Here is a 27,962-nt window from a genome sequence, read left to right as displayed (position 1 = left end):
CAAGGGAAATTGCTTTTTAGTCCTGAAAAGCTAAAGAGTAGGGACCAACACCACCTGTGCCAGAGCTTATTGGTAGGTTAGTTTCCTGGCCTTTAATATAGAAATAATTCTCTCTGAAATCACTTTTTTGAAGAGAGGAGCAAGGTGGATCTCTGTGTCTATTTGTCCTTTGATGTTCAGAATAAATCACAATTTAAAAAAAATGTCATGGTTCAAATTGGTCTCATACAGTCAGTTTTGAGCTTATTTCTTTTTACTTTCAGCATAATTGAAATGGGAATGTATGACTAAAAATACCTAGAATTAAAATAATCACACTAGTTTGAAAATAGACAAGGGGAAAAAAATCAGCCTTCACATTGAAGTCAGTTAGTCCTTTTTTAATAAATTTGAAGTCATTCATCAACAAGTTTCATATTGTATCTATCACTCAGTTTTGCTGTTTTTTTCATGTCAAATAATACCAAAAAAATTACATCAATGTGCTTAAGCAAAATTGGGTTTTAATTGATCTTTACAATGAAATGAAATCAATGCGGGAATTGATCATGACAGCAATCGCCTATTCCTATTAGAATAATCCTGTACTTACCTTGAACACACTCACTGACTCATGAAGTAGAAATATGAGACAAGAATGACAAAATTGTTTCTGGGGCTTGCCCTAGGGAGAGGCATGGTACATGAGTCACTCTCTGGGAGGCTGCTATTTACCCAGGTGCTGGGAATTTCAGGAAAACATGGCACCTTTCAATGCAGTAGAAGAGGTAATAATCAATCCAAGGCACACTAGTTGTGTCCTGGGAAAATTTAATCCACCTGGGCAGCTCTTTGCTCCACGATTCAATGTTGCCCTGACCAATAGCTCATGTAAGGTGAGAGCTGGACTCTATTCCACAAGTAACAAAATATTTCACTGATTGTTCAGTTTTGCTTACATTAAAATGGCCCTAAATATGAACTGGTTTTCAGATGGAGAGCTAAATTAAGAATTATGGGATGGTTTATCATTTCAAGCCAGGAGATTCAAAGTTGGACACATCCTCTTTTTTAGAAGACACTATTGTGGGACAAACACCAATGGGATTATCTATGAGATGCTGAAAATGAACACCTCCAGCTGCAGTATGCCTGTCCCCTTAAAACCAGTCCCCACGTGCTTGGCATCACCTCTGAGAGGATGATCTCCTTGGTGAAAACGTTAATCCCATAGCTGGACGGTGAGAAGTGTCTTGATGTCAACGACTGAACATGTCCAAAGTTCTGGGTGCTGGCACTAGAAACACATGGTACTACACATATACATGGGACAGGAACATTATCATGATATACACTGAGGTCACTAAGATCAGAGGAAAACGAGTGGGTCATGGTATAGACAGTGAAACCCCCTACAGTCCTGGGGCTGGTGAACAAGAACAATACTTGTTTTAAAGATTACTCTGTGTTATCCATCCTTTTCTATCGGGATTTTATGTAGTAGGGCTCTGGGATTGTCTTGAATATACTTATATTCGAATATGGGTAATAACAAACTCATAACAAGATTCTTCTGTATGCTTTGAGCCCCTGTGAAGCATTTTGGAAAGACAGGGCTATGTAGAAAATCAACTTTTTATTACGTTCAGTTGTTGAGAAAGAGATACCATTAGATTCCAATTTCAACTTTTCTCTCCTTACTCAAGAGGTCTGGACAAGGGTAACAACCACCTCACATTATGCCAGGGGTCCGCGTTCAGATTTATCAATACACCACACTCACTGGCTCCAGGAACTGCTGTGCAGTAATGAAAGGGCATTGTAATAGAACAGAGAGCCAACCTCGACTCTCTTCTGGCAGCACAGAGTTCTGCTTCTCAACATTTCTCACAGCTTTTAAAAATGGAGAAGCTATAAAATAATTTTATTAGAAGAAGAGTAATTTTCTTCTAAAATGGAGTAAAGCAAACACATACCCAAGGATCTCAAAAAGTCTTTTTTTTTTTTTTTACAGAATATATGTATGTAATTGTGTGTGTGTGCGCGCGTGTGTGTGTAGTTACAAACACTATTTATAGTATAGCTATTATGTTTAACGTCATTGTAGTGTCTACAAAGTTGTGGATCCCAGTCTCGGTGCCAAATGCATATAAAAAGCTCAAAAGCTATTATGACTATACCATGCAAATTTATATCCAGAAAATCTTGGGACGTAGACTGCAGTTCTTCTGAGCCCCACGGGGTCTCTGCTTCTGACAGTTGGGTACCTTAACTATGCATCAAAAACATTTTGAATCACTTTTCTCCCAGAAAGAATTAATGTCACAGTTCTGAATATATAAATTGTACATTTAAATCAACCGTTGACACTTTTGTCCATGTTCATTTGCATTTTGGGGTCCCTCTTCTGCATGTGGAGCTCACTCCTTGAATCACTGATACAGAAGAAGATACCTGAAGTATTGAAAGGGATAAGGTCTTCACAATGTCCTTTTTTTTTTTTTCTTTAACATGTTAACAATGATAAGGCCACTTACAAGGTTTTTCCCAATCTGTTTAACTTTTAGGATTCCCCCATTGTTACCCATGAAAAAAAATTGTCAGAAAAAAGCCAAGGAACAAGAAGTCACTGGCTAGTCTCCAGATAAAAGTAAAACCAGAGAGCAGTGGTTGGGAGAAGATGCTGAAAAAAGATAAGAATGAAAGAGGGGAAAGGGTATAAAAATTGGTCACTGCTTCTAGCATGAGACTTTGTGGTCTGTGTACTACCTGATGGTGGGTTTGACCTGTTACAAACTCTTACAAATTAAAGGTTGTCATCAGCCACCAAGGTAAATCAAGTAGTGGTCAGCTGCTGGGGATAGCCCACAGCACATACACCCGCAAGGAGGGTGGTACCCCTACCAGTGGGGAAAACTGGGGTCAGCTCTGAGAATACTGGGCGAGACTCTGGTCATTGGTTTTGGATAGAACAGAGAGGGTGAGGCATATGTGGCATTTTGGGATAAAGTATTAATTTAGCAGTTCTTTCTGAATATTTTGCTTTTTTGTTTCTCCAAATGCTTAACTTCACTGTGACATCTGTTTGCACAACTGTAGTCATTTCAGTTTATGGATGCCTGTGATAGAAATATTGTTTACAAAAAATATATCATCTCTTTTTTTTTTCTTTAGAAAGATCTCATCTAAATAGTAAGTTAAGGTTGCATCTATGAAACCGGTGCACCTTGTCTTGTTTCTACGAGCTTTAAAAAGTCCAAATACTGATGAGGCTGTGGATCAGAAGGAACCAAAAGTGACTGTGTTTGTTGTCATGTTGCTCTCCTTTGCCTCAAGAGAACGGTCATGGGTCCCTGGGTGATGCATGGTGTGGACTGGTCGTGTTCCTGCAGCATCCTAGTTACACTAGGAGTAGTTGGATGTGCTTGTGAAATATGTCAGATATAGAAATAAAGGCATGAGGATGTTTCTTGGTTTCTGAAATTGAACAGAAATGTTTTTCGTTTCAATCTTAATTCTAGAGAACAGAAAGTAGTTACATCACAGAAAGAAAATATGACATTGCATGCTGCCATGATAGCAAGAGTAAGAAAGAAAATCTTGGTAAATATACATATATATGCATATTATGCAAATATATTTGATATTAACATACAATGTTATGAGTGATTGATAACTTAAAGACAAGGGGGAAATTCATCCTAGATGGTTTTACTTTAGAGTAACAAATAACCTGAGACGTCTAAGCTTTCCGTTAGATACCAGGCCTAGAAATCCATAAGAGATGTAGAGCACGTGTTCACTAACTGAAATGTCAACTCAACTTTGCCAAAATGTGCTGCCGTGTCCCACATGATGCGGAAGCTGGATCCACTCCAAGTGAGCAGAGAAATACACTGTACAGCAGAGTACTTACAATGAGATGCCATCCATCCCCGATGGGCTTTCAAAAGATGGACGTGCAGACATCAATGTGGGCTCTACCTATGTTTAAGAAACAGGTGAGCGCATACCAGAGGCTCACCCCACCCATGGAACCGTACAGAAAAGGTCTGCCCCACGAAAACAAATCCCATTGCCAAGAAAGCCGAAAAGCCTTCACTTAATAAACTGAAAGAGAGGGTATGAAGTGTGACTGGTTTTAAACTAGCAATACCACTGTATGAGTTTTCGAAGAATAACTAAGTTTCTTCCTGATTTTTAAACTAAAACATCTAACTAATGATAGTAAAAGACACATTTTGGGATGATATTGTGTTTCGTGCCCTCATTCTCAAGGCATAATATTTAGACGATGCTTGTCCCTTTCAATTAAAAAAGAAAAAACTATGACTTTCTTTAATATGCATCCTGTGTTAAATTGTCCATAGCTGCAAAATGTATATATGTATGTGTATTTGTTTGACATACACATGGGTACTTACACCTGTGTGTATAAACATATACACATACATCCTCATATACACGTGTATTTTATATATATGCTGAGAAAGTTCACATATATATACAATTGCGTATGTATATATGTGTGTGTCTGTGTGTGTGTGTGTCTGTGTGTGTACAGGTATAAAAACTTGACAGGCAGAGTAATATTTCACTCAGTGTTAAATGAAGTCTTTGAAAAATCAAGTACAGTCACTCAGTTAACATAGTACAGCCAGTAAACTAAGTTGAAAAGAGAAAAAGTGAATGGAAACACGATCCGGGACCATCTGTCTATGGCATTCACATCGGTTAGATCAGGGATTTTAATTTTGAGCTGTGAAGACCTCCTCCGTAGATGGGTCTTCTTGTGCGGGATGCTTCTGTCCCCCATGTGTCGCCCATGCCCTTCCCGAGGCATGCTCTGTTTCCTGTACTGGATTCCTGAGTTGTCAAAGGATATTGCTGAATTCCTGGTATCACCAATGCCACCTGTGACCTCATTCATTTCATTGTGAACCTCTAGCGATGTTAACAGAATATTTCCATGAGCATCCACCTAATTGGAAGAAAACACACATTGTTAGACAGCTAGCATAGCATGCCAATAAATCTAATTTCTACATACAAACCCAGGACAGACTTACGTCATGCAGCCATGTCACATATAGTATGAGAAATTGCACATCTGTCAAAGCCAGCACTCTAGTTTAGTGGAAAGTGTCATTTTGTGGGCTTAACTGCAGGTTAGAGTTTTGATTTCCTTGATTTAAAAATTCTCATGTAGAAAATTAGATAAAATAAGGGGGCCCTTTTCAAACTGAAATTCCACATTATGGGTACAAGTCCTTATTGAAGACAAAATTAAAGTACAAATGTCTTTCAAGATGTTAACAGGTATTATAACCATTTTTCACAACTATACACTGGATAGAAACTATACTCTCCCATTCTTCTTTGGAAGCTGATTTGTCTCCTTTTCTGATGGTACAAAAATATCCAAATTACCATGAAGAAACAAGCGAGTACTGTGATGAATGGACACACCTAATGACCTTGGTGGATTAGATAAAGACCCCCACCCAAATACGATCTCCCCACTCAATTCCGCTCCTGGCAGGAGACCTCCTTTTTAAGAGCTATATTTAAGATAGGCTAAAGTCCTTTCTTACATCGGAGCCAAACTTTAAAATAACATTTTATTCTGTGCTAAATACAGCTTCAGACCTTTCATGATGACGCCAATGGTCCATTTTACTTTTTGGTCTGCCACTAAACTTTCATGGAGCATGCCTGAGGCTAGGCCTTAAGGTAGATGTACAGGAGGTGAGGTTGGGAGAGAAGACTCCCAACGAAGAGTAGGGGCCCGTGCAGATCTCTGAGTGGTGCTTGGACTGCAGGTAGGATGGCCCCAGACACCAAGGTTGTCTAGACACAGGAAGGGCTGCCAACATCCTGGGGCCACTCAGGCTCTGGCACAAAGGCACAAAAAAAGACTCAGAGGTGCCCTCCCCACCTCCCCTTGGTTTGAGAATACCACTCAATTACGCTTGGGGAAGGAAAGGTGTGGTCATCAGGATGTCACCCCTTTCTCCTCAGACCTTTGAGTATGTTATGCAAAAGGGACTTTGCAAACATAATTAAGGTCATGGACCTTAAAATAGAGAGAGTAGCCTAGATTATCCAAGTGGGCCCAATCTAATCACATGAGACCTTAAAAGCAGAGAACTTTCTCCAGCTCGAAGCAGAAGAGAACGTCTGAAAGATGTGGCAGAAATTGAAAGCCAGGAGAATTTGAAGCATGAGGACTGGATTCACCCTTGATTGAGAACTTCAGGGAAGGCCTGAGAAGAAAGGGGCAGCCTCTAGGAGAAAAGATGGGCCCTGGCCAACAGCCAGCAAGGCAATGGGGACCTCAGTCCTACAACCACAAGGAACCATGGTACCCACTGAGTTGGCCCCACTATACCCAGACTTCTGACTGACCCAACTGTGGGATAACATTTGGGTGTTGTTTTAAGTGTTAAGTTTGTGTGGCTGTAATCAAAACTACTACAGGACACAAAAGGGATGATTTCAGAGGGGTGATGAATTTGAACTGGGCCTCAAGGATGAGTAGAAATTTCTCAGGCAAAAAGCCAGAAAAACATACATACAAAGCCTTGAAGAGTGGCTGAAGTATTTTGAGAAGGGCAAACTAGTGGGACTCAAGTCCTGGAGAGAATGGATGCACACGCTCAACTCCTGGCCCATGCTCAGCTGGAGATAGAGGAGGTGACTGTCATTCTCATCCCTGTCAGCATCTACCCATCACCTTATCATTACAGGAAAGAAAACCTGGTGATGAATGGGAAGCAGATGAGAGTCAAGCCATTAAAGGAATTTCACCTTTACCCTTTAGGTAATGAGAAATAAAAGTGATTTCTAAGTGAAATAGTGACACATTTCTGAAACCCAACTTAAGTGGCAGAATAAAGAATAAATGATGGATTTGAAGGGAGAAAGTGAAGAGACAGACCCTAGTTGGTGTGCACCGCACTGGTCTCTGTTCCTTGAGGGCAGTCTGGGAGCGAAATGCCAGGAGGTGGTAACTGCTCCCCGCCAGCCACTGAAACCCATCCCAGCATTTCCTCTAGACCATGCAGGACACTCAGCAATGCTTCACCACCACCTGGTCATTTCTGCATCTCTGCAGTTAAGAAGGTGGGAAAGGAGTGGAGAGAGAGTTACTCATCACCCTACTCCCACCCAGCCTCCTGGCCCTTCCCGAGCTCCCTGAAGAAATACTCGCAATGTGGACTCAGGGTGAAGCAGCTGGCCCACGTTAGCCTGGGTTGGGCTCAATGTTCCTGCGTGATGAATGAGAAGGGCCAAGGTGGGATGGACTGTGGTCTACGGTCTCCTGAGAATGGAAGACAGCCCACCTGGGGGTGCCGGGAGACACGAATAGACCAAGATAATACCATTCGTATTAGGGAGAAGGCTTTTCATGGAGACCCATTCTTGGGGAAGGAGCAGAGCACTGCCAGAAGAAAATTAAAGTTTTATTATTTTTTTATTCTAAAATGGAGGTTAAAATTCTAATGGGGCTTGTATCTCAAAAGTACCAGGAATAGTAGACCTTTGTAAGGACTTGTGTTCTGTATCTGTTCTTTTCATCGTCTCTCCCTGGAATGATTGGCAGTAAAATCCTTACAACAAAAAGTCTATTTTCCTGTTTGGGGGATCAGTGAGGCATCCATCCGGTGGTTTGGAGCTGAGTCATGTGGGAGGAGCAGCCCAACAGGTAAATGAAGGTGTGGCTGAAACAGGAGGAGACAGCAAAGGAAAGGCCAGCAAGGGACTGGGTAGTAGCATGTCCTCCGTAGAAACCACCTAGGAACTGGGGGTGTGCTGGGGCCACCGGAAGACATCACCTTCCCTAAGAAGGGGGTGGTCTGGACCTGCTTCGGAAGTTGTGGGCAGTTGGCCCTAAGGCAACAAGGAGGTGAGGGTGATGGGCAGATTAGCTGGCCTTTACTGAAATGCACGGAGGAGTAAGAGAAGGTCCTTGCCCTCAAGGGGTGGAACAGGTGAGAGCTTCAAATAATCAGCAAATGCATTTTAGAAGGTACTGCCTATTGCCCTTAAAGCACATTTTAAAATACATGCCAACAATTCCATCTCTTTTCTAGTTATCAAAAATGCCATAATATGCAAATCTCCTTTTATCAAAATCTAGGGGATTATGATGAATGACTTTGTAGAACAAAATACCAATAAAGGAATGTCTACTATTAAAGAAGGAAAGGAGTATTCTGTGATACGTTTATTAGGTAGAACTTTGATGGTTCTAATGACGCAGAATTTCACCTGGCTTTAAAGGTATGTTTATGTATTTTATACATAGTAGCGTGAAGTAATAACCTATAAGGGAAAAGAATCTGGAAAAGATTCTTATGTATGTATACATTCATATTTGCATGTATAACTGAATCACTGTACAGTATACCTGAAACTTACACGATATTGTAAATCAACTATACGTCAATAAAATTTTTTAAAAAAGATATAGTTCTAATTAGAAAAAAAAAAAAGGTACATTTATGAACCTTCCCCCCCTTCCCACTAGAAGAGTGAGAAAACATGTGGCTTCAGTGGAACCAAACAGATGACAAACACTACTCATTCATGGACACACATTCCCTGAGCACTTACCACATCCAGCCCCAGTGTCCACCTTTTGGTAGATGCAAAGAATGGGATGCTGTCTAGGACAGAAGGCACAGTGGCCACATGAAATGTGACCTGCTATCTATCTCCAAAGCACAGAGCATGTGCCCTGGAGGTTAGAAGAACAGGGACAAGTCCACCTGCTTGGAGTGGGGATTGTCAGAGGCAGGATGGGAACAAGTGGTAGACAAAATCAGGAAAACATCATAGAGAAGAGCATCTGGGTTAGGTCTTGAAGGAGGGGAGATGTGGACAAAAAAGAGAGGGATTCTGGGAAGAGGGAATCAAAGGCAAAGAGATAATAAGGTGTATGGTGATTTCAGGAAGCCCACAGGGAGAGTGAAAAAAACATAAGAAGTAAGGTCAACTGGATGCTGAGTTGATTTTTCAAGATTTAATGACAAATCTGTAAGAATCAGTATCCTGTCTTCCCTTATCACTTGTGGCCAGTTTTGTGCATTTGGAAAAGAACTTCGGAGGGTGGGTCTAAGTCTGCACTCTTGGATTCCAGTGAAGGAAACCCACCCTGAGGGAAGCTGAACCTGATGTTGTTAATGTTTACAAAGCTGGGGTGCCAGGGTGCTCTGACACCGGTGGCTGCCTCAAAGCTGTTTGAGAACCAATATGGTTGCATCGCTCCATTTCAGAGTGGGGTGAACAGCTACAATGGAACAATCATGTCAAAAGGAACTTGAACATATACATGGAATTAATAAGAATTTAGAGTAAATTAGTTTGGCTGCTTTTGACATAGTTTTACATTTGCATAGTTTTCATTTAAACGTGAACCAGTGTGTAGAAAATTTACACTGAAACTACTAGAAGGTATTTTTTTCTGCAAGAATTAAAGGGTTACTAAAATCTTTTAAATCTTAGAAACCAAACATTTTAAACAAATATTTCCAGAAGAGATGCTAATCTTTTCCTATCATCTAGAATTTAAATCTTAAAACAGATGGGATTGTAAAAATGTCCTGTATAGAATGACAGTGATGACTTGTAATTTCTGAAGCATTTCATGAATGCTACTTATTTTGAGGAGTTTGTCTCATATCTACTATAATTAGATTCATTGATTTCAATGTAGTTTTTCTTCCCGCTTCAAAACTTGGACAGGCAGAAACATTCAGAGATGAAAAACATCTCATGTGGAATGTATCCTAGAGGGATTTTCACTTTTTCCATGAATCTGTCACCAGATTGGCACACTGTTGACGTCTCATTCTCTACTAACCTTCAATCTTCAAAATGAGTAAAATACTCTAGTTTCAGGAAAATAAGGAACTATTTATCATGTGAGAAATGAAATCTTGCTCTTTAGTAAGAGGAATGATGTCAAGCCTGCAGCTCTGATTCCTTGGCAAGACTTTCTGCCACTTCATGAAATTCAAATACCGTTTGGTCAACTTGCAAAATATCACAAGGCTTGTAACCATAATACATGCATTACAACCAAAGACTAACTCTTGGGTATAGAAACAACTCAGGAACAAACAGAGGTTAAGCACAAATAAATTAAGGTCAGGATTTTCATTGCACCACTGATCTGAGGATAAACTAAGTGACTATGTGAACACTGCCACTAAGTTAAAATAGAGTTTAATCACTAAATTTAAGGAAAATCTACTCATGGTCCGACATTAGGTTCAATAGCGTCATGGTCACGTTGGTGGCCTGCAGAGCCCCTGAGGACACCACCCTGAGATCTCTTACAGGACACAAGCAAAGACAATGACAGTACAAGTCCTTGTTGTCACCCAGTGTCCATCAGTCCAAGAAAAGCTTCAGCCCCCGAGCCTCTTGGCTCCCAACTATGACAGAGGGGCTCCTTGAGGCCATTGCTGGCCATACTGATAAACAATTCCAAGAGATATCACTGAAAATGAATGAGTGAATAATTGTAATTACAAAGAACTCTTGAAACTGTTGGCCTCTGCATAGTGCCATTTCTGTTTTGCATTAAATTTTTTATTCTTTAATTCATTCGGATCATGTGATATGAACTTTTGGGAGGTGCATTTCTACTTTAAAATTATCACTAAATTCTTAGGTGTGGTCAGCAACAATATTTTAAAATTGAAGTACAGTTGATTTACAATGTTTCAGTTAGATAGCGAAGTGATTCAGTTATATATATATATATACACATATATATGTATATACATACACTCTTTTTCATTATATGTTATTACAAGCTATTGAATATAGTTCCCTGTGCTATACAGGGTTCTGGTGGTTTATTTATTTTACATATATTAGTGTGTATCTGTTAATCCCAAATTCCCAATTTATCCCTCCCCCCACTTTCCCCTTTGGTATCTGTACGTTTCTTTTCTATGTTTGTGAGTCTATTTCTATTTTGGAAATATGATCATTTTATCATCTTTTTTTTTTTTAGATTCCACATATAAATGATATGATATTTGACTTTATCTGTTTGATTTACTTCACTTAGTATGATACTCTTGGGTCCATCCATGTTGCTGCAAATGGCATTATTTCATTCTTTTTTATGACTGAGTAATATTGCATTGTATATATGTACCACATCTTTATCCATTCATCTGTCGACAGGCACTTGGGTTGTTTTCATGTTTTGGCCATTGTGAATATAGCTGCTATGAACACTTGGGTGCATGTATCTTTTCGAATTAGAGTTTTCATCTTTTCCAAATATATGCCCAGGAGTGGGATTGCAGAATCATATGGTAACTCTATTTTTGGTTTCTTAAGGAACCTCCATACTGTTCATCATAGTGGCTGTACCAATTTACATTCCCACTAGCAGTGTAGCAGGGTTCCCTTTTCTCCACACCCTCTCCAGCATTTGTTTTTTGTAGATTTTTTGATGATGGCCATTCTGACCAGTATGAGGTGATAACTCTTAGTTTTGATTTGTGTTTCTCTAATAATTAGTGATGTTGAGCATCTTTTCATGTGCCTGTTTGCCATCTAGTCAGCAACAGCTTTTAATGCTTACCTTTAAGAGCATCAAATATGCATTTAAAACTAGCATACATGCATTTGTATGTCTGAGCTGATGTCTACAATTACAGATTTTTAAAAATATGAACATGCAAAGGCTTTAAGAAAACTGCTGGGAAAACAGATACAAATTTTCAGAAAAGCAAACAGTAAAAATGGACTCATGAATTTTCCTCTGCATCTGATTTATAATATATTATTTCTACGTTCTGCTTAATTTCGTCTGTAGATTTAGAGATTTGGGGGATTTTGTTTCCTTTTGTTTTAAATTTTAAGCTTCACACTCAAAAAGATATTTCTGTAGCAAAACAATTTAACCTTTCTAAAGAGTGTCATTTAGAAGAAAGGAAATAAAATTTAAATCTGTTTAAATTATGAGGGAATTTGGAAAAACAGCATTGTATGTGTCTGCGTGTCTGTGTAATGGAAAAAATAATGATGTGATGAATTCTAGTTTCCTTGGAAACAGTATTACCAAAGTATACTGTGTGTGCATAATAGGATGTGGACTAATTTAGAAACACACCAGTATGGTGCTAAGTATAGTTTCCAGTAAGAAATTCAGGGTCATGTTGCCTGTGGAAGCCTGATTTTATTCACAGATCCTAGTTTCTCTGACCAAGTCTATTTATGTGTTGCTGAAAGGATAGGAGCCATTTATAGCCATTTACCTTCATTCATTCATGAACATCCAGGGACCTATTCTGGGCCACTGGTGGGCCACAGGCACAGCACTCCTCCAGGGAGCTTCTGCACCCCTGGGAGAGGCTTGGGCCGGCAATGCACCAAGAACACCAGAAAGAACAAGGAAACCTCACGAGCTTGAGAAATAAGTATGTTTAGTAAGAAGAATTTAAAAGTGAAGAAATATAGGAACAAGTCCAGTATGTAAACGGGTGGAGGTATATTTTTGAGGACTTGAAGGGATGCAAGAGGTAAAAGGATAAAGATAAAAATTTTATAGAAACGACAATGTGCTTTCACTAAAATAGTATTTATAATTGCAATAACATATTCCTTTTATTAAAAAAATAAACCGAAATGACATCTAACTGCAAAGTTTGTAATTGGAAGGATGTAAGCGTGAGATGAGGAGGGCTGGAGAGGGACCTGATTGGTGCCCTCTCTCTGGGTTCAGAGCCCATGGGTCCTAGAGCAGCTCCCTGATTGGCCGCTGCTGTCCTGGGCTGCTTGCCTGGCATTTTGCAGAACACAGCCAGCAGGGCTGGGCCAGGGCAGATGCACGAGAGCCCTGGGACAGTGCACTGCTCCTGCCCTGCACTAGGGACCCTGAACCAGGGCAGATGAGAGAGGGGGCTGTCCACACCGTGCAAAGAACAACAGCATGCTGGCTATCACATTTGTAATTTGACCACTGAAGGAAAACTGCAACATTGTTGAAAATGCTTTTGACTGTCAAGTTTGGGCCCCACACCCCAGAGATCCATTCATTCCTATATCTTTCCTTTTCTTTTCACAGGAAACTGGCAAGCTTTTGGCTTCTCCAACTTCTGCACCAATTTTGCTTTTCTATAAAATTCAGTGACTTGCAGACGCCACCTTTCAGGCTACAATCAACAAGCCTGCATCACTCCTACTCAAAGGCCATGATGCCGCGGGGTCTGCAGGTCTGGGAAAGGCAGAGTGGGGGCGGCCGAGGCCGAGAGGCCTACCCGGTTGCTGTCACCCTTTGAACGGTCATTCTTTGCCTTGGCGGTCTTTTCCGCAAGCTTCTTCTGCCTTTGAGGGCCTCTTCCAAAGAAAATGTAGTTGACAAAGGCATACTCCAGAAGGGCCAGAAACACAAAGACAAAGCAGCCCATGAGGTACATGTCAATGGCTTTGACATAGGGGATTTTGGGCAACGTCTCCCGAAGATGTGTGTTGATGGTCGTCATGGTCAGCACGGTGGTGATCCCTGTAAAAGAAATGGGAGCGTGAGAGGCTGCAGGTCCACCGCTCAGTTCCTCACTTTTCACTTTCCTGCTTTATTTTCTCAAACAGTGTGAAGTAGTTGAAAATCACGGTTGAATATTGTTGGGTGATCGAAACACTACAGAATACAGAACACACAGTTTGGGCGGCAGGTCACACCTCAGGCTGGGGAGTTAACATCTCTTCCCTCCCTGTGCCACCTGGGAGGCGCCTCCCACTGCACCTGGCCCGTGGACGGAGGTGGATGGAGAGGGATTGGGGACAAGGCAGAGGCTGCCCTGCATGAAAGCTGTAAGAAATGAAAATAAACCTGGAATTTATCATAAAACACTAAGTGTCTGGGTGAGAAGCTTCTGGGAAGAAAATGAATCTGGGGAATCTAGGAAGGCCATGTGTGGCCACTAGTGAAGAAAATGATTCTTACCACAAGGCCTTAAAGCAAGGGGAATGAGGCAATGACTTAAAGCTGCTAAGGACGGGAACCAGTCCTTAGCTCAGAGAGGGAATGTTCGAGTGTAGCTCCGGAGAACAGATTACCTCACATAGCAACTTCCCACCCCAGCTAAGAAAGAGCCTAATAAGCTGTGAGGCACATGTTGGCTGTGGGCAAGGGCTAAGATTTTACCCAAAGTATAGGATCTTACCATGCTCTGGGGCAAGTGGCCAGATCTCTGTTGGTATTTTTTTTTTTGTTAAATGTCATTATTTTGTATTCTTTAGATACTATCAGGTGAAAAATACCATTTTTCCCTAAGGGAGCTCAGTTTAGTCTCTAAAAACATGTAAGGACCATATTTTGTAATTCTCCCATAGCAATGGGCATGTTCTTGGTGTATAAAGATTCCATATGGGATGATCTGAAGCCACAGAGAGCAGGGGACCCATTGGCTCATGACATGACCAGAGCTGCTGAGCTGAATGAAGCTACATGTGTGGGAATGAACTGCATCACTCACTTCTCAGTGGCACGGGCATTACTGCAGCTGACTTGCTCTCTTTGAGACAGTACTTTTGAAATATTAAGAAGTCTCAAAAAAGTAAGGCAGCTCCAAAGAGCCAACTCTTTTCTACCCATTTGACTGGTACCATGGAATGTGATTACTCATGTGTCTTCCAGGACCCAAAGGAGAGGGTCATTGCCACATGAGGACTTCTCTCAAGGAGACTTGCAAGGTGAGAGCTTCAGTCATGGTCCTTCAGCCGTAGTAACCCAGAAAACCAATGATGTCCCCTAGACCAGCAGGCAGTGCAAGCCCAAGAGGCTGACCACCCAGACACATGGTCCCACCAGACCACTTCTCTGACCCCACTGGACCCCCACTCAACTCTCCGGGGAAGGGGCTGGGTTTGTTAAGCGTTTTAGTCTGATGCCCTCTGGACTCCCATCCCATTCTTGGATGAGTGCCAGAGTGTAGGGCTCCCCTCACTAGTGACTACCTGGAGAAGAGGGAAGAGAGCCCAGGCTTCCATCCCACACATGCTGAGCTGCTGTTAGCAGGAGATGAGGGAAGCGAGGAGCAGAGAACCTATTTTCATGTCTGACTGCAAACAAGAGCTGACGATGAATATATGGAAGTCAAAGATGTCAGGATATTTTAAGACTCGCCTTTAACATAAAATTCAGGTGTACCTGGGGACTTTTAAATTTTGAAAATGGCAATGGGATAATTATAGTTTACAAGGAAGTGCAAAAACACCATGCAGATGCTACAAAATTAGCTGTTCTCACTATTATTCAAAAATTTTGTAATGTTGTTGCCACAACTTATTTTTTTCTTTCCAAATGGACTTTGGAAAGTGCTCTGCTTTAGTCGTTGCTTTGGCTCTCCAGTTGATTATTCTGAGTGGATGTGTATAACATAGGCCTCAGCAGATGTCCCCAGAAAATGGGCTAAAGTAACACAAAACAGGGACGACCAGCACATGTCAACGAGAACTCAGCCTGGCAAAGGCGAGGAAAATGGGCAAGGACGCTGGCTTCAGGCCCATCAGTGCCAGCTCAAGGAGTCCCTTAAGAGTAAGGTTTTGTGGTGAGTGTTCCCTGGCTTTCCAGCTTGGGATCACATGACCTCTTAGCTTGAAAGGCCATGCATTCTCTAATTCTTTGTATCATTTTCCTTCCTATCAAGATAACCGTGGAGAGTGGTGGATGCGGTGGTTCACGGCCTGGATAGTAGAACCACATGGCGCAGGCCAAAAGCCCTGTTCCACCACGTACCAGCAGCAGGACCTGAATGAGCTTGATAGGTCCACAACTGTTGTCTAAATGTGTTGTGAAGTCTAAACACCACGGTGATGGGATAACAGTAACTGGCATTGTTAACACTCGCCAACAACAGATGTTATCATTATCAGCATCACAGAAAAATACATTTTCTGGTAGCCTCCAGTTTCTTGGCAGGAGACCCAGATCCGGCAGCCTCTCTTTGAACTTCTAATCTCTAAAGGGGACCCCATCCAAAGGCAGAATGGGAGACTGAGTGGTGCCTTCTGTGTTCTTCATACATTTACCAAGCTGTTGTCTTGCTAACTATTGGCCTCAAATTATTTCTCATTTATATTAAGGAAATATTATGCTTGAAAAACTGCATTTATAAAGAAGGTTGTGAAATAAAAATATAATTTATATCATTTAATCAAAAGATATTTAATTTTTCTTCTTTGTGACCTAAATAATGTGACTTAAATTATTTTAGTGTAAATTTTCACTTTCAGAAGGACCAATACTATTATTCACTGATAAGTGGACTTCAGGATTTTTGAGGATGACCATGTAATTACAACTCCCAACTTTGTAGTCTGGCGGCTTCTAACACTAACAGTTCAACGGATGTGGGGGTCAGATCCTGGGCAGAAGAAGCATAAGATCCTGAAGCACACAGAGCATCTGTGCAGCACAACTGGGTGAAGAACCAGCGTTTCCCTTCTCAGAGGAGACAACCCCTGACAATTCCAGGTCTAACAGTGCCCTGAGCTGGAGGGACATGCCAAGGAGGTCTTCACTGAGCACCCTTCTGTGCAGACCCACACCTCTCAGACCTCATTTAGAAGTGGGGAGAACTCACCACTGTGCAATCATTCAGGATGAAGGCAAACAGCACTCTAAATATTTCAAAGGGTGTAGTTCATGACAAGACACATGAAGTGAGCTGGGGGAGGGGGAGTTCTCCAGTCAAAGCCCCCCAAGCCATGGCTATATCCTCTCCAAGAGGCACTGAGCACATTAGCATCTTAAAGGTTCTGAGAGATTCCTTAAAGAATGGTTAATAATAATTCTTGCTGAGCTTTTAAAAAAATCCATCATTTTTACAATGTAATAGACCAAAGAACCCTTCTGTGTATTGTCTATTGACACTGTAGAAATCACGTGTAGTGGTGGTTAAGGGCCCTGAAGTCAGACAAACTGGATTAAAATCTTTCTTCTGACACTTAATATTATCTGACTTTGCACCAGTTATGTAGCTTCTCTGCACCTCACTCCCTTCTCTGTAAAATGGGAACGATAACCCTGCCTATCATGCTATGGATCTTCTGCACCATGGATCAGGTAACCACTTTCCAATGACCTTGCACAGAACTTAGAACCTGAGTATTTGGTAAGTTTCAGCCTTAATGATTGTTCTTGTTGTTGCTGTTATTTAGGGTTCATTACCCGATGATACACTTTTCCTTAACCAATTGGAGTTGCCGTGCTGTCACTTCCCAAGTCCTGCAGGCCCAGGCTCAGAGACCATGTCTTATGCAGAAGCTGGGAGACAAGGAGTGAGAGGACTGGGGTCCCACGCTGAGAGCGGGACCTGCTGGACATCAATCTGGCCAGACACTGCAGCCTGGAGATCCCAGCTGCCTTCTCGACCTCCAGGCCTCAGGTCCACCCCAACACTGGCAAATGCCTTCAATTCTGCCTCCCAGACTTCTGATATCCATCAGAACCTGCACACCTCCAGTGGTAACGCCTTAGCCAGTCTGGACAGACCACTCCTCTGTCCCAGCAAAACATGAAGCATGTTCATGTTTTCATGAACATGAAAACATCCCAGAAGCATGATTGAGGTTTATAGTAACAATACTGAGTTGACAAGAAAAAGTGGAGTCTACTTTCATATGCTGTAATGAGGCTATGTTGACTCTAATCCACTCCAGATAGATTATCTATTTAATATTGTGGAAGACGATGTGTACAATTTAGGAGCTATAGAATTTGGATCATCCAGAAAATTGAGAAATTTGCATTTTCAGTACACCTCTCTTCTGATGATGCCAGATAATTCTGGTTCTTTGGTACTCATATTTCTCTAATTATCTCAAAAATAACAGAGTCTCTGAGGCAGATTCCCTGGAAGCTCAGGAAGCTTCAGCTTCTGATCTTCTCTAATACAGGCCTCTTACAGGCTCGGGAGGGGTTCCGGAAATTCTGTATTTATGTATTTTATATTCTTTTCCTTAAAGAGAGCTCCTGAAGTTGTATAAGCTAGCAGCTCCACAAAATTTGGATCTGCCCTAGCAAATTCATTTTAGCTGTGAATTTTCCAGGTGAGAAGAGAAAATAGTTTAACAAAGAGCAATCTAGTAACATAACAAAAAAGGCAAAACCTACAGAAAGGACTGATGTTACAGGGTAACCTCTGCAGGTGGTAAAAAATCCTGAAGGTTTTTTCGAGAGATTTTTCCTTTACCAAGCCCATCAGAAATAGATTAACAGCACTTCTGATTTTTTGATACCTTATTCTGCTCAAAGTGTTTTTACATTCACCTAATACTTTAGAGGTAACTACCTAAGTTTCTTAAGTCACTGTTAAATGTTATTTCATTAGAAAAAAATAAGTCACTGTTAAATGTTATTTCATGAGAAAAGAAATCTAATCTTGAATCAGTGAGAGTCACCTGTCTTTGCGTCTAAACCAGACGTCCACTTACACACATGTACACACATTCTCCTGGAAGCATGATGCTAAGCAACTTATATTCCTGGGAAGAGATGGTAAATAGAAAAAGTAAGAAAGAGGGACAACCAGATCCCTGAATTCTTATGCTTCTCTGCAGGCTTACCAGCAGATGTGTTGTAATTCTTTCCCATCAGTTTTGAAAGGTATTATTGATGAGTTCACTCCCAGGAATTAAATTCAACCCTACCCAAAGAAGGGATAAACTGGACAATTGCTCTTCAGCTCTAAAAGCTCAGTACTTACCTCAAATGTATTTAAATAATTATTTTGTCCATGCAGTTTCATAATAATTAGTTCAGTAGAAAATAATTTTTCTGAAAATATAAGCCTTCCCTTAATAATTAAAAAATATTAGAAATCATACTGGAACATAAAATGTATATTGTACATCAGCTAATAATCCATTTGTCAAGTGACCAATGGCCAGAAGAGATCACTAGAGTTCTTGGGAACCACTCAGAATTTAATATCACATTTTAATGCTCATTAATTTGTGTAATTCCAATTATATGGTATAACATTTGACTGTTTTTCTAACTTAAAAAAGAATGCACACAATTAATCAAGTCTTCTTTCTGGGCCATAGAATAATTTTGAACAGGAGATGTTAATCCTTGCTTTAAAATTAGTGTCAAAAATAGTTTTATTATGCAAATATTCGGCAAGCATATTTTCCCTTTCATAGGCATGAAAATTCACATTTGAGCCTTATAATTAAATTAACACATCAAGAGAATCATGCATGAAATTAGTGTTTCAAGATAAAAAGTGACTATATGGGCAAGACTGGTGTCATGATGTCAAAAAATTGTAGTTGAACTATAGTCTTTGAACTCCCTTAATATTGTAATGATATGGTGACTTTACATTTTAGGTATCATTTAAAAATAGCACATACCAAGGGCAACTCTAGCCGCAGATGCATCATAATTGATCCAGAAGGACACCCATGAGAGAATTGTAATTAGGATAGAGGGCATGTAGGTCTGGAGAATGAAGTATCCAATGTTTCTCTTCAACCGAAAGCTCAGTGAGAGCCGAGGGTAGGCACCTATAGTAAACAGACAGGAGTTACACTGGAGATCAGACACAGCAAAGAGTTTGCTTTGACTTCTAGGGGTCAACAGCATGCATTTGAAAAGTCCAGAACGGAGGGGTGGTCCACAACCATGTAATCTGCCTCCGTGCGCCTAATGGTACCCATCAAGAACTTGGGAGAGGAATGATTTTCAGTCTATGTATGAGGTCATGACGAGGATACTCTTCTAAGGTTAAATACTCAGCTGAGAACTGTCCCTGAGAAAACTTTGGGGGAAGGCTTTAGCTTAGAACACAGAATAGTGCCAAATATCTCATTTAGTTTTCAACTAATGGTCCCCTTCTTCTCCATTGTAGATAGGGGAGATTTGGCTCAAGGCTTTACTGAGCAAAATGGTTTTTATCAGTCATCCCCTGTCAGTCCATCTAGAGCAACAGTGCACAGATGTTTGAGGCACTGACCCTGGAACACCTGGGATAGCTCAGGGACCCCCACCCGAGAGCTGGAGAGGCACAGAGGGCAGGAGTATACTCTGAGATGCTCTGCTCCAACCACAGGAAAGGCATCAAGGAGAGCTGAGGAGAAGCACCCAGTCTGCTTTCCTGTATTTGAATCCCAGTGCTAACCTCCTGATGTGCACATCCCACTTAGACAGCCTTGAACCCCACCACCACTGCCAGTGCAGAGAAAAAAGTCCACTGCTTATGCCACCTATAGCTATATATTTGCCTTTTCTGTTTGATTTTGTTTTTCTTGGAGCAAGGCAAGTGTGGCTTCCATTTCCTCCTGTCCATTTCAACAGCCCACTTTATCAGTTTCAAACTTCTCAGCTCTTAATTTTCTGGACTCAATTGAGGTCGCTGGAAAGTCAACCTTCTCTAATCATCAACTTCCTTGCCTCCTCCCCTCCTGCCTTCACTCATGGGTGGTGCTCTGTTCCTGAAATTCTTCCACCCAAAGCTTCAGGAGGCCTCACTTTTCTTGTCTTCCTCCTACTCCAAGCCTGACAGGCTCCTGTTCTCCTCCTGCCTCAAAGTATATGCATTTTCCTGACTTTACTCCACATCCCTTTCTGGTTTTGTCCCTATATTCTATACCTTTTCCAGTCTGATTCATTCGTATGACTGTTCTACGTAGTAGATGAAAGACTTTAACCTCTAGGCTCTTACTTTAGCATCAACCACATTTTCAGCCAAATTATATAAAGGAGAAAAGAAATCGCCTAATGGACCCAGCATTTAAAAGCTGACAATCTGGAAATTTCCTCCAATCTTTTATGTGCCTGTGTGTGTATAGTTTCTTTTATATAACTCTGATCAAATGCATATATTGTATTGTCACCATAGCATAAACACTTTCATCCTTATTACAAATTACTTATAAATACAATTTTAAAGTTCTCCTAATTTTCCATCAAATACATACACATGTATTCTATAGTTTATAAATACATTTTCCTGAATGCAATAAATTTAGGGTACTGCCATTTTTACAAAACGTAAGTAATATTCTTAGGGATACCTTTGAGCAGAGTCCTTTCATTATGTTTAAACTTACTGCCTTAGGATGAATGTGCCAAAAGAGGAATTGCTAAGCCAAGGCTGAAGGCTTTTGATACATATTCCCAAATTACTTTGCAAAAGAACCACACAAGCATACATGCCACTATGAGTACTTTATAGAAGTGCCTATCTCATTTTGTAAACATAACAATATTGCATAATATTTCTTTTCTTTTTTTTTTTTGTGGTACACGGGCCTCTCACTGTTGTGGTCTTTCCCATTGCGGAACACAGGCTCCGTACACGCAGGCTCAGTGGCCATGGCTTACGGGCCTAGCCGCTCCGCGGCATGTGGGATCTTCCCGGGCCGGGGCACGAACCCATGTCCCCTGCATCGGCAGGCGGACTCTCAACCACTGTGCCACCAGGGAAGCCCCATAATATTTCTTAAAAATAACTTTTGTTAATTTCCTTGGGAAAATGTGTCCTTTCAATCACTTTCTTTAATTGATCACTTCCTAAATGTTTGTTTTTCCCCTGATTTTAACTTTATAAATAATCTAATTACATTATTCATTCATTTTTCCCATTTTTTTGTTCCTCTTACTGTTTTTACCTATTCATTAAAGTTCTTTTAATACTAATACTTGCTTGTATCCTCTGCAAGCATTTTCCCAGTTATTTGTTTAAAAACCTGAATTGGGTAAAGTGGGGGACATATAAAAACAAGTTTTTTATGTAGTTGAGTCTATCCATTTTATTTTTTTCCCTGTGATTTTTAAAACCTGTTTTTAGGTTTAGATAAGTTCACAATAGAGAGCTAACCACAAACTTATTTTGAGGGTTGGCAATTTGATATGAAGTGAACATGCATGTTGTTGGTTTTTGTTCCACAAACAACTAACCAAGTTTTCCAACACCTCTATGAAATAAAGCTTCTGCTGACATAGATTTGATACACTCTGTTGTTTTATAGTACATTCCATGTCTATGGACATGGACATGGACATGTCCATAGACATGATGTGCCCATGAACCAAGTCAGAGCCCTGCCTGGGCTTTAACACCTCTGGGTCCCCGGCCCCATATGTTTCACAAGCACAGTCATCCCGTATTCAACAACTTCTAAGGCTTCACATAAAGGTTAAAATAGTCATCCGGGAATTTTAGCTTCTCCAAAATGTTTTCCCAATTTAACATTAGTTTTATTTTCCACCATGTCTCTGCATTAAGCATAACATTTTCTAGCCAAGAAGTATCCTCATTGCCTCAAAATAATTGTTCATATTTCTTGCCTCTGCTGATTCACACCCACTGTTCTCCCCTTAAGAAATGTCTTCTTTTAACCATACTTCAAGGCCTTGGTCAAATGCCACATCCTCCATAAATCCTTTCTTTTTCTTCCCTCCAAGTGTAAGTAATTACCCTCTTATTTTCTTTCCTCTTTAAAGTTATAATTATTAATATTTACCAAGGTAAGATCTTCCTTAGTAAGCTGTACATACTCCTAGGCAGAGTTTGTGAGGTACTGTATTTTTCATATACTGTCATGCCTAGCTAAACGTCTAAACCATCTCTGTCTATTAATAAATGCATCTGTGTACTGAGAGAAAGAAAGCAGGCATATTTGGTTTATTTATGTGACTCTTTAGCAAGTTTAATACTCAAAACAGTAACTCTATTAAATATTAGTTTGAAATCCCATAGCAACTTCAACATTTTTTTAATAAATTTATTTTATTTATTTATCTATTTATTTTGGCTGCGTTGGGTCTTTGCTGCTGTGCACGGGCTTTCTCTAGTTGCGGTGAGTGGGGGCTACTCTTTGCTGCAGTGTGCGGGCTTCTCATTGCGGTGGCTTCTCTTGCTGTGAAGCACGGTATCCAGGCACACGGGCTTCAGTAGCTGTGGAACATGGGCTCAGTAGTTGTGGCACACGGGCCCTAGAGCACAGGCTCAGTAGTTGTGGCGCACGGGCTTAGATGCTCCTTGGCATGTGGGATCTTCCCGGACCAGAGCTTGAACCCGTGTCCCCTGCATTGGCAGGCAGATTCTTAACCACTGCACCACCAGGGAAGCCCACAACTTCAACATTTTTACTGAAGTAACTTCAAAATCAGATCTTAGTTTGCAGTTTCATGGCAATCTTATGCCTTTACTTGTCATTTGCTATTCTATGCTCCAAATATTTGTCACTATATCCACTCTACTTGGAATTGTTTGATTCCATCAGGATAGACTGGCTCATGTTGTAGTAGCAAAAGACCCCTCAAATCTCAGTAGCTTTACAACAAAGATTGTTTTTTCTTTCTTGTGCTCCATAGTCACTTAGCTTCCTCTATCTGGAAGACAGCTGGACACTGTGGAAGAGGTGCCACACATACTTCCCATCACATTTCATTGTCCAGAGCAAGTCTCACTGTCAATCTTTATGTGTAAGACAGTTCAGTCCTCTCCCAGGGAAGTGCAACAAATATTTTTTGAATGATAATGCAATCTACCATATTCCCCAACTTTCCATTTTCTGAGTCAACTTTCTTAACTTTTTCCAAAATGCATCTTCTTTAGGGAAACTGTTCCCTACAAGGCAAATATTGATACTTGTGCAATGAAGTACAACTGATACTCTTTTGAGAATACTTGCCCCAGGCAACATGGGGACCAATGATACAATTGCATAGTGAAACACTTGGAAGGTCATTAGTGACCCTGAGAAAGGGAATATTACTCAGATTTCAAAACTATGTATTCACCAAGGTACTCATTAACACAGAACATAGAATTAAGAAAATATACTATTTTCTTATGTATTCTTTTAGTAAATACATTCTATTTCTTAAATGTGAAATATACCTTCAAATCAACAAAATTTTTAGGCATTCACCGTGTGCTGCCCCCCCAATCCCAATCTCCTAATCCCACAGGTGGGAATGTTAGTGGAGGAAAAACAAAGATGAATAAGAGGATAGTCTATGCTCTCAACTAGCTCCTAATCTGTCAGAGAGACTCATACAGAACTGGCCTCTGTAAACCGCAGGTAAGGGCTACCCTGGATATTCTTAGGCACACGTTTAAGAAAGGTTTCACGGTATCTAAACTGAGATACTACTGGTTGAATAAGAGTCTTTACGGGCAGAGAAGCAGAATAGCCTTCAAGGTAAAAGATCCACCAGGGCCAAATGAAGAAAAGCCTTTCAAGATACCATGAGACAGAGACCTCAGAATGTTAATAAACACAAGAATCTTCAGAGGTGTCAAGACCCATTCTTCTAGGCAAAGACTTTTGCCATTTGGTGTGCATCCTCAAGAACACATAGAGTCTTTGTGTAGCTCTGTTAGATAAAGTCCTGACACTGGTACAACAGATGTCCTGATGTATCCTATATCTATGGAGAAACTCCTCAAATGATCATAATAAGTGGCTTTAAAGTTCAGAAGTAGTGAGTCAGCTGCACCAAGACATAACCTTCAAAAGAGCAATAGAAGCTTACAAATTACAACAGAAAGGCACAGAAGCCCTAAAGTCTGTGTGCCAATGCAGATGTGGTCAGGTCCACAAGTAGATGCTGAGTAAAAAGACAAAGGTACAGTCCCTAAATACAAGTGCATTGTTCTGGTTCAGGGCTTCCTTGGTAAAACTATCTATCGAAGATGCTGATCTCAACCCTTTCTCCCCAGATGCACTAAAAGTTGAGGCCAGAAACAAGGCTCTGGATCTCTCATCCAGCCTCAATTAATAGCACTTTCTAAGGCATTAATATTGTTGAAGAACTCATAAAAATGTGGATGCAGAGTATCATGTCACCTTTGCGGAGTGATAAGAGCCACTCAAATGTATCTATAAAGTAACAAGCTGATTTTTTAGCAACTGCAGCAGAGCTGGCCTATGTACATATACCTGTCCCTCTCCACGGCGGCCACCGTGGGGGCTCTGTCACAATGGCCTAGGAAGCTTTGTGAGCTTGGTGCTGTTCTTGGGGTCTTTATGATGCTGTCTCATTTAATATCTACCTTTTTTACTTTATAATACAACCTAAAGTTCAGAATGGTGTTCCTAACTTTCTCACCTGCATTGCTAGTCACCTTAATTATGTTCAAAAATTCCATAAAGGAAAGGAGATATATGAAATAGGAAAGAGAGAAAGAGGAAAAACAAAACTTTTTCAAAGACTGTCTCAACCAGGCAATGATTCTCTTTCTGATCCTCCACAGTAAAGCCAGAATGTTCTATCCTATGACTCTGAAGCAAAGAGCAGGGGCATCTGAGTGATCCAGTTTCAGGCTCAGGGTTTATTTGGGATATTCCTTTAGGAAGCTGGCTACCCTCTCAGACCCTTAGTTTCCTTGTGTGTAAAATTAGGGCAAGAATATCACAAGTGAAAAAAGAAAAAATATAAATCATACTCCATTGATTATAAACTATTATTCTGCAAAGGAAACCATCAAGAAAATGAAAATACAGTCCACAGAAAGGGAGAAAATATTTGCAAATCATGTATCTGATGAAGAACTTATATCTAGAATATATAAAGAAGGTTTACAAAAAATACAAACAGCCTAATTTAAAAATGGGCAAAGGACTTGAATAGATATTTCTCCAAAGAAGAAATTTACAGTGTCTAGTAAGTACATAAAAGATGCTCAGCATCTTACTCATTAAGGGAATGCAAGTCAAAAACACAATGAGATGCCATTTCATACTATTAGGATGACTACAATAAAAAAGAGAGACAATAACACATGTTGGTAAGGATGTGGATAAATTAGAACCCTCATGATTGCTTATAGAACTTAAATGGTACAGCCACTTTAAAAAACAGTTTGGCAGTTCCTCAAAAGCTTAAACATAGTTATCATATGACCCAGCAGTTGCAATCCTAAGTACATATGTAATGCAAATGACAACTTATGTCCACAGAAAAACGTGTGCATGAATGTTCATAGCAGCTTTATTCCTGATGATCAAAAGGTGGAAACAGCCCAACATTCATCAACTTTATGTATGGTTAAACAAAAAATGATATAGTCATACAATGGAATAATATTCAGCAATAAAAAGGAATGAAGCATCGATAAATGCCACAACAAGGATGAACCTTGAAAACATCATGCTGAGTGAAAGAAGCCAGACATATAGGACCATATAGTGTATGATTACATTCACATGAAATGTACAGGATAGGTAAAACCATAGAAACAGAAATTAGATTAGTGGTTACCCAGGGTTAGGGTTGGCAGATTGGGGGAAATGGGGAGTGACTGCTAATGAGTACAGGGTTTCTGGGGTGATTAAAATATTTGGAAATTGATTTTGGTCATGATTACAAAACTCTGTAAATACACTAAAAACAATTGAATTATATACTTTAAATGCTTAAATTTTATGGTATGTAAATTACATTTTAATAACTCTGTCATAAGAAAAAGAATACCTACTATGTGTACTTTACTGGAAATTAAATGGCTTAATTCATTTATATCAAGTACCAAACATACTATCTGGCTGCAAATACACACTCAATAAAAGCAAGTTCCTTCTTCCTTTCCTTTCTCTCCTCTGTGGTGACTTCTGTGCTCAAGATTCTGTAATCTAAGCATTTTTACCACTGAGCATATTTTAAAAATTGTGTGGAAGTCTTAAAAGCAATTCCAAAAGATGAAGATAGACGAGAGTTAGTTTTGCAAAGGAGGTGTGGGACAATGAATTTCTGAGGAAATCTGGCTTCTGTAGTGAGACATTTTTCATAGGTCAGGAGCCCTTAAAGGGAAATGATTTCATAGCAATAAGATGAGATAGTTAAGCTCTCCTTTGGCACTGAGAGAATAAGTTTGCTCTAGTTCTGCCATTTTGCACTGAGAGATTAGTAGTATTTGGCTAGTAAGCACAGGTGACTTGTCTCTAAGTATCCTTCTAAAAACAGTCGATGGGGAAAAAAGAATGGGAATTTGTCTCTGGAATTTAAAAGACAATGAGATATAGATGATAATTCCTTCTTCTAACCGTTCATATAATATTGGCTCTAGACCAATAGTAGATGTTATTTAGAGACCCAATGAGTAATAATTTGATCACAGGGCTTTACTTTAGGAAAAAACTAAAGCACAGAGTTCACGAATGGACTCTAGAGAAAATTAAGTGAATGTATTAAGGGTGTGACATGCAGACTTTTAAAAATTTTGTAATTTGTTTCATAATCATAATTGAAAAGCAAAATAGTATTTTGAAAGTTGATTTTTGAAGAATAGAAAATTCAGGTATCTTAACAGAAATGTATCATCATCATTTATTTTTAGATTCTTTTCTTTTTCTTTCTTCTAATCTTGGCAGAAGTATTTTGAAATGAAGTCAGAATGTATCAGTCCAAATGTACCCCGGAAAAAAAGGAGAGAAATAAAAACATCACATAATTAAAGAGGCATATTAAGTAACTTGTTCTCCATGAATTTACCAAAAATCTCAGTCTTTTGGCTCAAAGAAAATGAAAAAGTTAGGAGTAAATTTCAGATTTGGCAAAAACCATATATACCAAAGTTTGTGGGTCAGCAGAAGTACATTCAAGACGAGTACAAAAGCTGAAGTCCCAATGAAGTGATCCCGTGTCCAGAGTGATATTTAAAGGGCTCTTTGATTGTTAGCTGGATATGCTTGTTGAAATAAATTTAACACAGTATTTCTTTTAACCTAATCCTCTTACTATCTGCCATTGAAGTGCTTTGCTCACATTTTCACAGCTTTGTATTGCTGCAACCAAGGACCCAGATCTCCTGACTTTGAGCTTTACAGCACTTTCCTCAGTAGTACACTATTATGGATAAGTGTTTCCTCTCTATAATGTTCTCAGAAAAATACAGAATTAAATGATTTATATTTACTGAACTGTGATTATAAAAAATGTATCCCAAATTTTCTTTTTTACTCTCATGTAATTAATAGTCCAAGCT

General features: G+C 40.0%; 1 protein-coding gene across 1 annotated transcript in view; it reads right to left on the bottom strand.

The window, feature by feature from the left end:
• Positions 1–365: 365 nt before the first annotated feature.
• GABRB3 (gamma-aminobutyric acid type A receptor subunit beta3) overlaps positions 366–27,962 on the bottom strand; it is a 233,986-nt gene continuing 206,389 nt past the window's right edge. Inside the window, exons 7-9 of the mRNA XM_004271642.4 lie at positions 19,378–19,530; positions 13,272–13,516; positions 366–4,960 (exon numbers count right to left, since the gene is read on the bottom strand). Coding sequence (XP_004271690.1) covers positions 4,619–4,960; positions 13,272–13,516; positions 19,378–19,530 — 740 coding nt within the window. The 3' untranslated portion in view covers positions 366–4,618. The remainder of the gene's footprint in view (positions 4,961–13,271; positions 13,517–19,377; positions 19,531–27,962) is intronic.

This window comes from Orcinus orca, chromosome 2 (assembly GCF_937001465.1).
Source record: "Orcinus orca chromosome 2, mOrcOrc1.1, whole genome shotgun sequence".
In the NCBI taxonomy this organism is placed as follows: domain Eukaryota; kingdom Metazoa; phylum Chordata; class Mammalia; order Artiodactyla; family Delphinidae; genus Orcinus; species Orcinus orca.
The sequence above is the reverse complement of the archived record's forward strand: the minus strand, read 5'-3'. Positions and strand labels throughout refer to the sequence as shown.